The sequence below is a fragment of the Nicotiana attenuata genome, unplaced genomic scaffold, assembly GCF_001879085.1.
Source record: "Nicotiana attenuata strain UT unplaced genomic scaffold, NIATTr2, whole genome shotgun sequence".
In the NCBI taxonomy this organism is placed as follows: Eukaryota; Viridiplantae; Streptophyta; class Magnoliopsida; order Solanales; family Solanaceae; genus Nicotiana; species Nicotiana attenuata.
This window is the reverse complement of record NW_017671224.1, coordinates 241,794-256,420: the sequence shown is the minus strand read 5'-3', so window position 1 is coordinate 256,420 and position 14,627 is coordinate 241,794. Positions and strand designations below refer to the sequence as shown.

At 40.1% G+C, this 14,627-nt stretch overlaps 1 protein-coding gene across 1 annotated transcript; it reads right to left on the bottom strand.

Annotated features, from left to right (window-relative positions):
* Nucleotides 1-4,076: 4,076 nt before the first annotated feature.
* Nucleotides 4,077-5,166, bottom strand: LOC109206808 (protein ASC1-like). The gene is made up of 4 exons (XM_019369672.1): nucleotides 4,965-5,166; nucleotides 4,702-4,874; nucleotides 4,357-4,589; nucleotides 4,077-4,263 (listed from the first exon to the last, which is right to left on the bottom strand). The coding sequence occupies exons 2-4, from the start codon at nucleotides 4,840-4,842 to the stop codon at nucleotides 4,092-4,094; spliced, it is 546 nt and encodes a 181-aa protein (XP_019225217.1). The 5' UTR covers nucleotides 4,843-4,874; nucleotides 4,965-5,166; the 3' UTR covers nucleotides 4,077-4,091.
* Nucleotides 5,167-14,627: the final 9,461 nt, after the last annotated feature.

Sequence of the window (14,627 nt, the reverse complement as noted above, 5' to 3'; positions counted from 1 at the left end):
ATGTCAAAATATCGCACGACAAGGAATTCAAATGAAACGAAGATTTTTCCTAAACAGTTACATAGCCTCTCGTAGATAAGTACAGACGTCTCCGTACCGATCAGCGAGACTCTAATAAACCGGCCTGTGTTCTGTGACTCCTATGAACCTAATGCTCTGATACCAACTTGTCACGACCCCAGTTCACCCTCCATGAACATGTCGTGATGGCACCTAGTTCTTATAACTAGGTAAGCCTATCAATGCGGAAATAACAACTTAACTAGCGAAATGGGTAAATAAAGCTAAACATATTAAAATAATAACTGCATATAAGGCCGCTCGGCCTATACAACTCAAAAGAAATGCGGAAGTCTACAACTCAATCCCAAAACCCGGAAACTCACGGGAAACACAGGCTAACAGAAACATAGTACGCTGCTCTAACTCCTGAATACCTAAACAACTGAGAGAAAAAGGGATAAACTAAATACTAAAGCTGGAACAGAATAGAGACTCCTGGTCTGCGGACGCGGCAGATATACCTCGAAGTCTCTGTGTATCTCCTCGCCTCAAGGATAGTGCGCCTGAAAAGAGGTACCTGGATCTGCACATGAAAAACATGCGCAGGAAGGGCATGAGTACACCACAGCGGTACTCAGTAAGTGCCAAGCCTAACCTCGGTTGGGTAGTGACAAGGAAGGTCAGGGCCCTACTGAGGTAAAATATAATAATAATCAACAGTATGAAAATCTGACAGAAATAATGAGCACATCAGTGAGATAAGACAGGTCAACGAGGCAATAACAACTACACAAAGAACAAAATAACCAAAGAATAACTACAGCTCAACACCAAGGATAACAATGAGGGTCTCCCAGGATACCGTCCTGTAGCCCTTTCCTCAACTGTCCAGTGGATCTCCCGGGATACCGTCCCGTAGTCCAACTCATGTGCCAAACCAAAGGATCTCCTGGGATACCGTCCCGTAGTCCAACTCATGTGCCAAACCAAAGGATCTCCCGGGATACCGTCCCGTAGTCCAACCATCAATATGCAGGGGGATCTATCGGGAATCTAACCCGCAGTCCCAAAGTAAAAGTGCAGGGGGATCTACCGGAAATCGAACCCGTAGTCCCAAAGTAAACAAACAAGGGGGGGGGGGGGAGGGAGCTACCGGAATCCCACATCCGTAGTCCCAATATAAATGCACAATCACAACCAGAAGGTACACGGAAATGAAGTACAAAAGGCAAGCAAATACGTAGTACTGGCCTAGCATGCTTCACGTAGTACAGTCAAGGCAACTTAAGCAATTAGGTAAGTTAAATCAACTAGACATGCTTCCCTAATCTAGCACAAGTTATAATTGCAAGTAGAATAAAGTAAAATATGAAAGGAACTCAATCTCACTATCTTAAGTAAAATCAGGATTTTCAACAATTGGCTCAAGTACACGCTCGTCACCTCACGTACAAGGCACTCAAAATAACAAATAACAAATCCTAAGGGGAAAGGTCCCCCACACAAGGTTAGACAAGCCACTTACCTCGAACCGGCTCAATATCCACTAGAAACCACGCCATTGCCACGAGTATCCGACTCCAAATGGCCCAAATCTATTCAATTCAATTACACATTGTAAATGACATCGCAGACAACTGGTTTTGCTATTTAATTCAAAGCTACAACGTGAAATTAGGTAAAATGACCAAAATGCCCTTCAGGCCTACGCCTCGGAATCGAACAATTTTCACATTTTCAGAACCCTCGTACTCTCACGAGTCTAACCATATAAAAATCTCCCAAATTGGAGGTCAAATGCCCACTCAAAACTCAATAGTTTAGCCTATGAAGTTTTACCCCAAATTCTTCCAATTTTGAACCCAAATTCGAATTTTAATGATGGATTTAACTACAAAATGATGAAATATAACTAGGAGGGATTAAAGAAACGTTACCCAATAATCTCCTCTTCAAAACCCTCTGAAAATCGCCCTTACCCGAGCTCAAATTAGTTTTCCTAACTTATGAAATCAAACCCTCGAAATTTCTATATCTGCACAGGTATTTCCGCTTCTGCGGACAAGGGCCGCATCTGCGGTCCCGCTTATGCGGAAACAAGCCGCTTCTGCGGTCTAAAATTAAATGGCCAAGACCGCATCTGCGAGAAATGAGCCGTAGGTGCGGAAGCGCATCTGCGAGGGACAATCCGCTTCTGCGGAAACTAACAAAACGCTGGAGCCGCATCTGTGATGCCTGAGCCACTTCTGCGGCTCCGCTTATGCGGGAATAGCACCGCTTCTGTGGTTTCTGAGGGAAAGGAGCAAAGTCGCTTCTGCGGCCATTTAGCCGCCTCTGCGGCGCCGCATCTGCGGTTCCCAAGCCGCAGATGCAAAAATACCAGAAGCAACAATGGTTCAGCTGCTGCAACACTTCAAAAATTCTTCCGTTAACCACCCGAAATCATCCCGAGGCCCCCCCGGACCTCAACCAAAAGCACCAATAATACCTAATACCTCATTCAAACTTGTACCAATCCTTAAACCACCTAAAACAACGTCGGAAACTCGATTACTTCAAGGATTTGAGCCTAAGAACTTCAAATTCCATCAAAATACATTTTCGATCAAAAACCCAACCAAAACACGTCCGAATGACCTGAAATTTTGCGCACACATCCCAAATGACACGATGGAGCTACTGCAACTTCCGAAATTCCATTTCGGCCCTCGGATCTAAAATTCACTATCGGACCAGAAACTTCAAAAATTCAACCTTCGGCATTTCAAGCCTAAAAGAGCTACGGACTTCCAAAATACATTCGGAACACGCTCCCAACCCCGAAATCACCTAACGGAGCTAACGGGATCATCGGATTTCCATTCCGAGGTCGTCTTTACACTGTTCCGACTACGAACCACTTTTCCACACTTAAGCTCTCATTTAGGGACTAAGTGTCCCAAAGCTCTCCGAAACTCAACACCGAACGTCCCGGCAACCAAAATAGCAGAAATGAACTTAGGGGAAGCAGTTAATGGGGGATTGAGGCGTAAGTTCTTAAGACGACTGTCCGGGTCGTTACAAGAAATTATACCCTAGAAGTTGCCTAAGGACTCTTTTAAAAGTTATTAGAATCAGAAACATTAAACGACGAAGAAAGAGCTTCAGGGGAATGCAGTTTCGAAAATGCCCTAAGGCTTGCCTATATGCAGTATACTGTGTCTATATTAATGCAGAAACAATAGGTTTTCGAGATAGACTCCTTTAATACCTATAAGCATGGTAGCTAATGGGATCGATGCAATTTTGAAAGAACTTGTTTCAGAAAATGTTAACGCTTAGTAAGACCAGCTTTAGAAATGAACTAGGCGTAAGGACATTGATTTATTAGGCTGAATTAAATTATCAGACAGAATTGCGAGTATAGATCCCTATAGGCATGATATCTAGGCGTATTACTGATTTTAGTCGATTTGCAGCAACATACATAAAGACTTATTAAAACTGAATCGGAGTTGAGTCCTATAAGCATGGCATCTACTGATTTAAGACGTGATGGTTTGGAGCCTATGAACATGGTTTTTAATATGACAAAATGCAGAACCTTAGGAACATGATTTCTACTGATGCAGACGAAATTAGAAGTGAGATCCTATAGACATGATTTCTATTAGGCAAAACAATCATATTTAAAAGCATAAATCCCTATGAGCATGTTTTCTATTGAGTAAAGTAGGCAGATTTTAAAAGTGAGATCCTAAGAGCAGGATTTCTACCCATATTACCCCATAAAGTATACATCTACCCACCCTTTTTACTAAATGCCCCAAATATCTGTTTACAAATTATTACAGGTCAATGAATGAATTCATAAGTAAAATAGAAAATCAAGAAGCTATTCTATAGGGAGCCTTCAATTAGGCCTGAGTTTTCCAAAGCCTCCAATGGTCTCATAAACCTCAATTCCATAGACAAATCAGAGTCTAGGTGCATCAAAGTTCCCTAAGGGCCTCAAGAACCCCGGGCAATGCTTACACCTAGACNTCACACTAACATATTTCTGCTAAATAATAGTAATACTCGAAAAAATGTGAATTTTTGGATCAAGGTTAGCCATATTTGTACCCGAATATGTAAGACAGCACAATGAGTGATACTGTTGTTATGTGATGAACCATTTGGGCAGCAAAATCTTTGCGTCTTGTTTCCCAGTAGAGCAATGCAAATATGGAGTATAAGTAGAATCCTCCAGCATACATGTACAAACCTTGCAGCTTTAATCTGCCATAATTAAATTAACCAGGTTATAAAATAAACACTCTGTTCCTGATTCAGATATGATTATAAAATTTCAGAAGATGTTGAGAATCTCACTTAATTTTTAGATCAGGCCAAACCAGATCCCCAGGTCCTGACCAAAAATATCGAGTATTGGTGAACCAAGGCTCATTACAAGTAACAGCAAGTGCGAATATCTCAGCAGATAGAAAATATACTAATTTCCATGCTGACTCTTTGAATTTGTTGATCCTCCTCCTCCTCCTTCTACCGCCATTGATATTTACCAACTTTTGCTGATTTCCAAAAATCATGCGCGTAGCCAATGCCTAGCATCACGATAAATAAAAAAAAAAAAATATTGCCGAGACCAAATGATCAATCTCAGATTTTCAAGAGAGAAAAAAACATTAGAGAAAACAAACGCAGATTTTTGTTTACCTCGAAAACAAATCTGTCGAGTATGAATCGAACGATGGGGAAGAATAGAGCGAAAAAGATGAGAAAAATCAAATCTTTGTACTCAGGGTAAGACTCTTTCTCCCAATCAACTGAAGCAGCAGCTTGATACAAATTCTTCATCTCGGGCTTCTTTTCGAATCAATGGAAACTAACTGTAACAGACACTAATTAGTTTACCTTATATATTATATCATGTTTGACCAAAAAAGGTAATGAACTTTGTGTTTGTTAGAATGAATTACCAAAAGTGCTAGAGTAGTTAATTAGGAGTAGTAGCAAAGTCATATTATCATTGTGATATGTTCTGGAAGTTTCGCTGAGGAATTTTAGTTGAAAAATCAAAATCTGGCGGGTCGACTCTTTGATTAAAAGAGTACTAACTTTTAGTCCCAATTGGGTGGAAAGGACAAGAACCCCGACATCATCGATAAGATAAGAATCAAAAGCTGACAAACATTTCTTTCCATTTGAAATACAGAAAAATACTAGTGATTCATAATATGTTTACACCAAATTAAGTAATTTAATATAAGTCATAAATTAATAATTAAATAATAAAAATTTAAATGCAAGAAATGCAAATAAGTATTTCTTTTTTAACTTAAAGTCAATACATATTAGAAGTTCCGTGGTAGGCTTCGTGGTAATAAAGCCTTAAATCTTAAGCGTGGCTGCGCGGCAATGACTGATCTAGAGCATTATACATGGAAAACATAGTAACTTTTGTGTAGCTCTTGTATTTAAATTAAAAAATTAAGAAATATTTATCAATATCTAACTGCAAACACAATTATTATTACATATTAGTTTGAGATTACGATAGTAACTCATAAATTTAAATTTTGAATTCGTCTTTGCTGCGCACTAGTTGATGGAACAATTTCACCATCATTCTTTTCTACATGATTTTATGTCTAATTAACATTGACTTGACTAAAATACATCTTTTCAATAGATGAAAGTTGAGGTTTGATTAACGTATATTCCTCGTGTTTCCCTGTTAGTGATTTAAAGAAGTTTCTACTAATTAATAAGAGAACTTCATTCTAGAGATGTCAAAGTTAATCTAAATTTGTACGATCTGTCCAAATACCTTAAGTGTGACGGATTGGATGAGTCATGAGTGACATAAGCATATTAAATGAATTGAGTCGAATTTAAGCTGTCAAAGTATTAAGATAAAATAAGCTACTAAAAGAGATCAATTCAGCAAGTTGATCCCCAATCCAATATTGAAGGGCGTAGCTAAAAAGTATTACCCTATCTATCTATTATTAAAAAGAAAGAAGTCAATCATGAGAATTTGCCAAGTGTTGCATTAAGAAAATGCCATGTGGTTATTTTAGGATAAATTAGTTAAGTTAGGTAAATATAGTATTTGAATTTGAATTTAAAAAAAAAATATATATATATACAAACTGTGCAAACTAAAACTGCTTTATTCATAACTCGATAGAGGCTACTTCGGAAACAGTTTTCATTTCTCAACATAAGTCATCTTTTTTGGAACTCCCACAAACCCACTTCTCATCTGACAATAACCACCATCAACACACTTCATCTTTCTTCCAAAGTCTCTCAAAGGCCATATTAAATCCAGCTTTTCGGATCCTTTTCCATGGAAAATAAATAAAAAAATCACTTTTCACATCAAGCGGATATCACAAACAGAATCAGAAACAATGCAAAAAATTTTTGTTACCAAAGGTATGTTCTTTGATTACACTAGCATCTCTGAAATACCTTTTATGTATTTTTTTTAGTTGCAAGCTATAAGTAATAAGACCATTAGAGTAAAATTCTAATAACCGTTAATTTACTTTGTATATAAATGGGTAGAAAGATAACTTTGGCGATGATGATGGTATATAAAATTCAGGTATAAGTTATGAAGTCTTTATAGTGAAACAATCTACTGTAAAAGAATAAAAAAAGTATCGTATGAATTTAGCTTCTAAAAGGACTTGATCAAATGAAGTTGCTTGGAGAAGTTCAACAGTAATCGAGTTCTAAGCATTACGTTCCAATTCAAAAGTTGAAAAGCATAGAAGGGTAGATTATTTCCAGTCGATAGTCATCAAGTACTGAGACTAATTTTTAAAATGATTGATTTATTCTTGATCTTATAGCCAACATCATGAATTTCTTTGGTCTCGTGCACTAGAGGCACTACCAATTTTTGCTGATCATTAACAAAGTCTTGATCATCTCTCTCTCTCTCTCTCTCTCTATATATATATATATATATATATATATATATATATCCAATCAATTTTTCTTCTATATTTACTGGAAATATAGAGGTAAAAATTTGGTAAAAAGTCATACAGAAAGAAAGATAAAAAATACAGAAAGATGCAGATTGAGATAGCCTATGACTATTTATACTATGGGGTAAGTTAAATATAAAATAAAGTAAATAAATGTACTTAAGATACTGAAGAATGACTTTGGAAATTGAAAATTTCAAGTATCAAAATAAAAAATAAAATACAATATTATATATAAGGTAAGAAAAAGAATTAAACTATATATATATATATATATATATATATATATATATATATACACACACACACACGCGTGTGTGTGTGTGTAAGATACTTTGCAATGCAATTAAACCAAATGGCAAGTTCGCCGAGGCAAACAAAAATGGGCTAAGAGCGATCCCTAGTGCAACCCCATCACCACAGGAAAATGGTCCGAGTCACCACCCACAGTCTACAGTCGAGTCTTAGCATTATCATACATATCCCTAATCACCCTAATGTACGCTATCGGAACGCCGCTAACCTCCAAACACCTCCACATGACCTCCCTCGAAACTTTATCGTATGCCTTCTCAAGGTCAATAAATACCTGTGATGACCCAAGAGGTCATCACTTGTTTTAGAAATAAATTCTGTGTTCCGAAGCCTTAAAACCTCCCTTTTATCTCACCTCGATTTGCGTGCGCAGTCCGAGCGCCTATCCGGAAAGCCATTATGTGAAAATATATGAGAAAAAAAATGATAAATTTTGCTTGTTAAAATGAATTTAAGTTGACTTTGGTCAACATTCTTGGTAAACGGACCCGGACCCGGACCCGTGATCTGACGGTCTTGTAGGGTCCGTAGTAACATTTGGGACTTGGGCATATGCCCGGAATCGAATTCCAAGGTCCCAAGCCCGAGAAATGAATTTTTAAAGAAAATTATTTTCTGGAATATATACGAGTTTTTGGAAATGAAAGATGTTTGAAGTTGATGGTATCTGGCCCGTATTTTGATTTCGGAGCCCTCTACAAGTTTGAAATAATAAATTAGTGGAATCTATGAAGTTTGGTAAGAATCGGAGTTCATTTGGTATAAATCGGACCTTATTTGAGAAAAATTGGAAATTTTGATGTTCTTAAGTGATTTCATGAATTTGAGGCTTAATTCATAGTGGCTGATGTTATTTTGATGATTTGATCGCACAAGCAAGTCCGTATGATATTTTTGGACTTGCGTGTATGCTTGGCTTGGAGCCTCGAGGGCTCGGGTGAGTTTTGAATAGGCCACGGAGTGAATTTAGACTTGAACATAGCTGTTGCAGGTTCAGAGAAGTTGCAGATCTCTGAACCAGGCTCCGCGGTCCGCAATGGTTTCTCGCGACCGCGGTGGGATTTATGCGGTCCGCGGTGAGCAAGGCCAAGCCTCTCGCGGCCGCGCTCGATATTTCGCGGTCCGCGGTGGAGCTCCGCGGCCGCAATATATTTTATGCGGTCCGCGGTCAGGGTCTGAGAGGAGTATATAAACGGGACTTTTCAGTTATTTTACCATTTTCAGAAACCTAAAGCATAAAGGGCGATTTTTCAAGCACTCTTTCTTTCCCCAAAACACAAGTAAGTGATTTTAAACTCATTTCTTTCACTTCTTATCTTCTTTTTACAAGATTTCATCCTAGAATCTAGGGTTTTCATGGTGGAATTGGGAATTTTGGGTAAAACATAATAATATTAAAATTTGGGGATTTAGACCTCAAATTGAGGTCGGATTCCAAAACCAATTATATATCCGGGATAGGGGGTAAATGGGTAATAGGGTTTTGGTCCGAATTTCGGGTTTGGACCAAGCGTGCCCGGGGTCAATTTTTGACTTTTTGGGAAAAACTTTAGAAAACCTATTTTCATCCATTAGAATTGATTCATTTAGCATTTATTGATATAGTTAAGTAACTTGTGGCTAGATACAAGCGAATTGATGGTGGAATCAAGAGGTAAAGCGATAGTTGAGGCTTAATTGTGTTCGTGGCATCAAGGTAGGTGTTTGGTCTAACCTTAGCTTGAGGGATTAGGAGTGGTGTCTTATTTTCTATGTGTTAATTGTGAAGTACGACGTATAGGCATGGTGACGAGTATCTATACGTCGGTGTCAAGCATGCCCGTGAGTCTTATATTGTAAATTGTGACTCTGTCGTGGTTTATTCATGCTTAATATGATGATTATCATTATTGTTCCTTTGATGGGATGTTGTTTTTATATTATTGTTCCCTTACCGGGATGTTGTTGTTATATTATTGTTCCATTGCCGGGATGCTGTTGTTGTACTATTGTTTCCTTGCCGGGATATCGTTGTTATTTTACTGTTCCCTCGCCGGGATTCTTTTATAATTGGTGTGGATATATGAAATGGGAGCGGGTTGCACGCCTGCAACGGTAATATATGAAATGGGAGCGGGTTGCACGCCTGCAACGAGGTATATGAAATGGGAGCAGGTTGCACGCCTGCAACAGTAATATATGAAATGGGAGCGGGTTGCACGCCTGCAACGAGGTATATGAAATGGGAGTGGGTTGCACGCCTGCAACGAGATATATGAAATGGGAGCGTGTTGCACGCCTGCAACGAGATATATGAAATGGGAGCGGGTTGCACGCCTGCAACAAGAAAGAAATGAAAGTAAATATTGTGTTTGTTTTCCTCATTATTGTTGGCAACTAAATTGTGGGTTCTTTACATTCCTCTTTGGTATTTTGTTGTTATCCGATACTCCCGGTAGCATGTCTTCCCCTCCCCATCTTTAACTGTGAATATCTGCTTTTATTTTCCGCTATAGATGATTTAACTGCACAGGTTTATTTGGTAGTCTAGTCCTAGCCTCGTCATGTAACGACCCGACCGGTCGTTTTGAGCTCTAGCACTCCGTTGAGCAGCCTGAGGCCGTGAGCAGCTTCATTTCAGGTATTATGACTTGTGCGCATGGTCGGAATTGAATTTTGGGAAGTTCAGAGTTGAATTGGCAGGATAATTCTTATTTCGGAAGCTTAAAGTTGAAAATATGAACTAGGATTGGATTTTTGAGTAAACGACCTCGGAATCGGGATCTGAAGGTTCCAGCAGGTTCGTATGATGATTTCGGACTTGGGCGTATGCCCGGTTCGGGTTTCGGATAACCCGGGAGCGTTTTGGCGCCTATTGTGGAAGTTAGCATTTTAGAAGAAATTTCATAAGTTTGGCTTGAAGTGCATTTCAGTGTTATCGACGTTCGTTTGGGATTCCGAGACTGTGAATAGCTCCGTATGGTGATTCTGGAGTTGGGGGCGCGATCGGAAGTGAATCCGGAGGTCCGTGGGTCATTTTGGAACCATTTGGCTAAAGATAGAAATTTGAAGGTTTTTGAGAAGTTTGACCGGAGGTGGACTTTCTGATATCGGGGTCGGAATCCAATTCCGAAAGTTGGAGTAGGTTCGTAATGTCGAATATGACTTTTCGCAAAATTTAAGGTCAATCGGATGTGATTTGATAGGTTTAAACATCGGAAATAGAAGTTTGAATTTTTGAAGTTCATTGAGTTTGGAGTGGAGGTCGATTCATGATTTTAGCGTTGTTTGATGTGATTTGAGGCCTCGAGTGAGTCTGTAATATGTTTTGGGATTGGTTGGTATGTTTGGTTGGGGTCCCGGGGGCCTCTGGTGGATTTCGGGTGGTTAACGGATCGAAAATGGAAATTTTGGAAGGCTGAGGCTTGCTGGTTGCTGTCATAACCGCATCTGCGCTTTTGGATCGCAGATGCGGTACCGCAGATGCGACAATTCAACCGCAGAAGCGGTTTTGGGCTAGAAGAGGAAGGACAGCAGATGCGGTCATATTTCCGCAGATGCGGAACCGCACCTGCGGTAGAGGCATCGCAGAAGCGGATTTTTGCCAGGGGCTCGTGGACCGCAAATACGGTTAAGGTTCCGCAGAAGCGGGACCGCATCTGCGGGAAGGGGAACACAGAATGGAAAATGGGCGGCCTAGTGGGAGCCGCAGAAGCGGCTGATGGTCCGCAAAAGCGGGACCGCGGAAGCGGAATCTCTTCCGCAGAAGCGGAAATAGCTGGAGGCAGAATGTTGTTTTAAAGTCGGGATTTGGCCATTTCTCTCATATTCTACATGGCTTGGGCGATTTTTGGGAGAGCTTCAAGTGGGATTTTCGTCATCTATGTTAAGGTAAGTTACTCCTACTCATTTCCAAGTTAAATACAAGATTATATCATGGAATTAGACATGAAAATTGTGGGAAAATTGGGATTTTTGGAAGAAAACCTAGAAACTTGATAAATTGGATTTTACCACGAATTTGAGCATGAAGTTAGGAGTAAATTATATATTTGAGCTAGTGAAGCTATGGGTAGAGTATATCTTCGAGAAATTTTGAATTCCTGGCGCGTGGGCCCGAGGGCGTTTTGGTCAACTTTTCGATCGGAGTTAGGAATTGCAATAAATTAGGTTGTAATGATTAACTGAGCATATATTAATGGATTTGCGTAACCGTTGGCTAGTTTTGGAGCGTGGTGCATCAACTAGAGTCTTCGGAAGGGCGTGGAATGCCGGTTATGGATCTTCGGAGCGAGGTGAGTCTCCTTTCTAACCTTGTAAGAGGGAATTGTCCCCATAGGTGATATAATTAATTATGTGCTCCTATTTGCGGGGGCTACGTACGCACGAGGTGGCGAGAGTCCGTGCGTAGCTACTATTATGCCATTGTCCGGGTAGTTAGGGCCCAAAAGCATGTTATACTTGAATTATTTATGAACCATTGATAGCTTGAATTGCTTAAATCACCTTGGATTAGTAAATGAATTTAAAAGGAGATTAAACATCATTTTTCCTGAATTGTTAAAAAGAGAAATTGTTTTATTTGGGTAAATATTCCCGATAAGTTCTTAATTGACTGATTGAGCATGTATCTCTATGTGTACCTATGTCGCATGCATGATTCGCGAGCAGGGCATGTGTTTATTTATGGAACGGGCCGAACGCCTAGGCAGATTAAATAGATGCATCTATGGTTCGCACCGTTCGACCCTCGGCAGTGCACAGTTTACCTTTTTGTTGGAGCTGGCCGTCGACCTCGGCATGATTTGCGCATGATATATATAATGTTGCCTGAGAATTTTAAATGTTGATATTGCCTTTCATGGCTTGATATAAATTGATAAGATAATGAAAAGTCAATCTTGAAAATCCTCTATTATTTATTAACGGTGTTTACCTGTTTTCTGGCTTCGTGAATTAGAACTGCTATATAAATCCATGATTTCCTCACATTTTTAGTATATTGTCAATTGACCTCTAGTAAGTGTCGAAGTTGACCATCTCGTCTCTACTTCTTCGAGATTAGACGGGATACTCATTGAGTACACGTTGTTTACGTACTCATACTACACTTCTGTGCATTTTTGTTGCACAGGTATATTTATCTCTAGCCGCCCACTGGGCATAGCAGCACGGATGATTCGGGGACTAGGTGAGTTGCATTATTCGAAGCGGCCCGCAGCTAGTAAAGTTCCTTCCTGTAAATTATATTTTCTTTCTGTCCACTGTATTTCGGACGGATGTTGTGTTGTATTTTATTTCCTTATCAGTAGATGCTCATGCACTTGTGACACCGGGTTCTAGGATGGTTTTTTAAATATTTTGTATTGATTGCTAGTATTTAATTTGAATTGAAGCAGTTATCTTTTTACTTATGAAATTTAAAGGAAAATCTTGCTTTTTTAAATTGTTAAAATTGGAGTTTAATTAAGTAATTTGTTGGCTTGCCTGACAGCGGTGTCCGGCGCCATCATGACCCTTAATGGATTTTGGGTCGTGACAACATGGTATCAGAGCACTAGGTTCCTAGGGTCTCACGAGTCATGAGCAAGTCTAGTAGAGTCTCGCGGATCGGTACGGAGACGTCTGTACTTATCCTCAAGAGGCTGCAGGACTGTTAGGAGTACTTCCCTTCTTGATTTCTTATCGTGCGATTTGATCCCTGGAGGCGTATGCCTTTAATTCATTCCTACTCAATCTTACGCGACGCAGAGCGCTTGTTATAAATCGATAATTGAAGAGTCATGATGGTACTACAGTTGTGATACAGGATGTTTCTCCTGGTTTAGCGGATCAGATTATTATCATCGCTTTATGGAAGAATATCTTATTGCTTCATCTCAGTAACGCTACGTCTGAGGGCTTTGGGGCTAGGCACAAGTTGTCATGATGCCTATGAATGACTGTTCCACAGTAGTGATATGATGGTATGCCCACGTGTCGGGGCAGTGAATGACTTGAAGGGAGGTTTACTCAGTGCTTAATCAAGAGATTCGGTATTTTATTCCCGGCAGGGGAAAGGCAAGCAGACTAAGGATAGTCAGGTGTGGGCTGGTGGAAGTAATGAGACTTGGTATTCGCAAGCGTGGTGGAGTTTTCTTTTATGAAGGGGTGTCGTTGTCCTAATTGAACGTACTAAGTTCGCTGGTGTTATGACTTTCTACAATTTTCCTTTGGGGCAAGCTATTGTGAAACAGCATTGAAAATGCGGCTGTCAGATATCGCAGGGTGCGGTAGTTCAGGGTTGAATCAGTGTTTCTAATGTCGACGGTATGAGAAGGATGATCTTCCGAAAGGTGTAAAGTTAGCAGCAATTGTATGTTCAAGTGCCACGAAGATAGATTTTATTTAAGGTAGCAACTGAGCAGCAAAGGATGAGGAAAGATATGTGGGAAGTGTCAGGCGGTGGCTAAAATTTCTAGAAGGCCGAGTATAAGAGGCCAAGGGTCGAGTAGTCGATTAAGGGGATGAGTTCCGCCAAAGTGGGAGAGTGGCGGAGTTGAATATGGGCTTTGCAGTGGGATGACCACGTACCTTAAGAAGAGTTGGAGTGATTTGAGAATATTAGTGATTGGTGATTGGGGTCTACGGATTTAATTTGAAGTATGGGCTATTATGCAGCAGGAGATTTGATATAACGGGAATGAGCTGCTTGAATGAAGAAGGATACAACATAACTTTGAATTGGAAGAATGTTGCGGCACATTTAGTTGATGTCCACGAGGGGTGAATGGACTTGTGCAGTTGGAGAGTGAGCTCGGACTCAGGATGGGTTGTTGATGTCGAAGTGAATGTACCTCGTACAGCAGCGTTGGAAGATGTCGGGAGTGATTTCTACGGGTGTCCATCCTGTGATCAGTTTAGCGGTCGCGTGGTTGGCGAGCTTCTGCGAAGCATTCTATTGGTTATACAGCGAAGGGATCGGTCGTGCGAAATGTTGTTGATGATTCTGAGTATTAAAAGGGGGGTTTCTACAGTGAGATGTCGAGCATGTTGGCAGTTGATGGCGCAAGGTTATGTTAATAAGAGATTAAGAATCCTGGTAAATTCCAGAGTTGTGTAATAATGGCTTCGAGCTAAGTGGGAGAGTCCCACCGCCTATGATGGGGTTGCATGGTTAATTACTTGCGAGGTTTCTGGTTATTAGCAAATTGATGGGCTATTTCAGCTACGGGAAAAGACCATAAGTGGTAATTTGAGCAGAGAAAACTATTAAAGGTGGGCTATCGTTGTCCTTATTGGCCCATGTTCAGACTTGGGGAAGGATTCAAGATTGTGTTTGTAAAGGTGCGGGTTCCAAAG

Excerpts from the sequence above, each read along its gene's own strand:
- LOC109206808 (XM_019369672.1), bottom strand. The coding sequence starts at position 4,842 with ATGAAGAATTTGTATCAAGCTGCTGCTTCAGTTGATTGGGAGAAAGAG. Across the intron at positions 4,590-4,701 it reads TCGACAGATTTGTTTTCGAG|GCATTGGCTACGCGCATGAT; the intron begins GTAAACAAAAAT and ends TCGTGATGCTAG. Across the intron at positions 4,264-4,356 it reads TGGCCTGATCTAAAAATTAA|ATTAAAGCTGCAAGGTTTGT; the intron begins GTGAGATTCTCA and ends TAATTATGGCAG.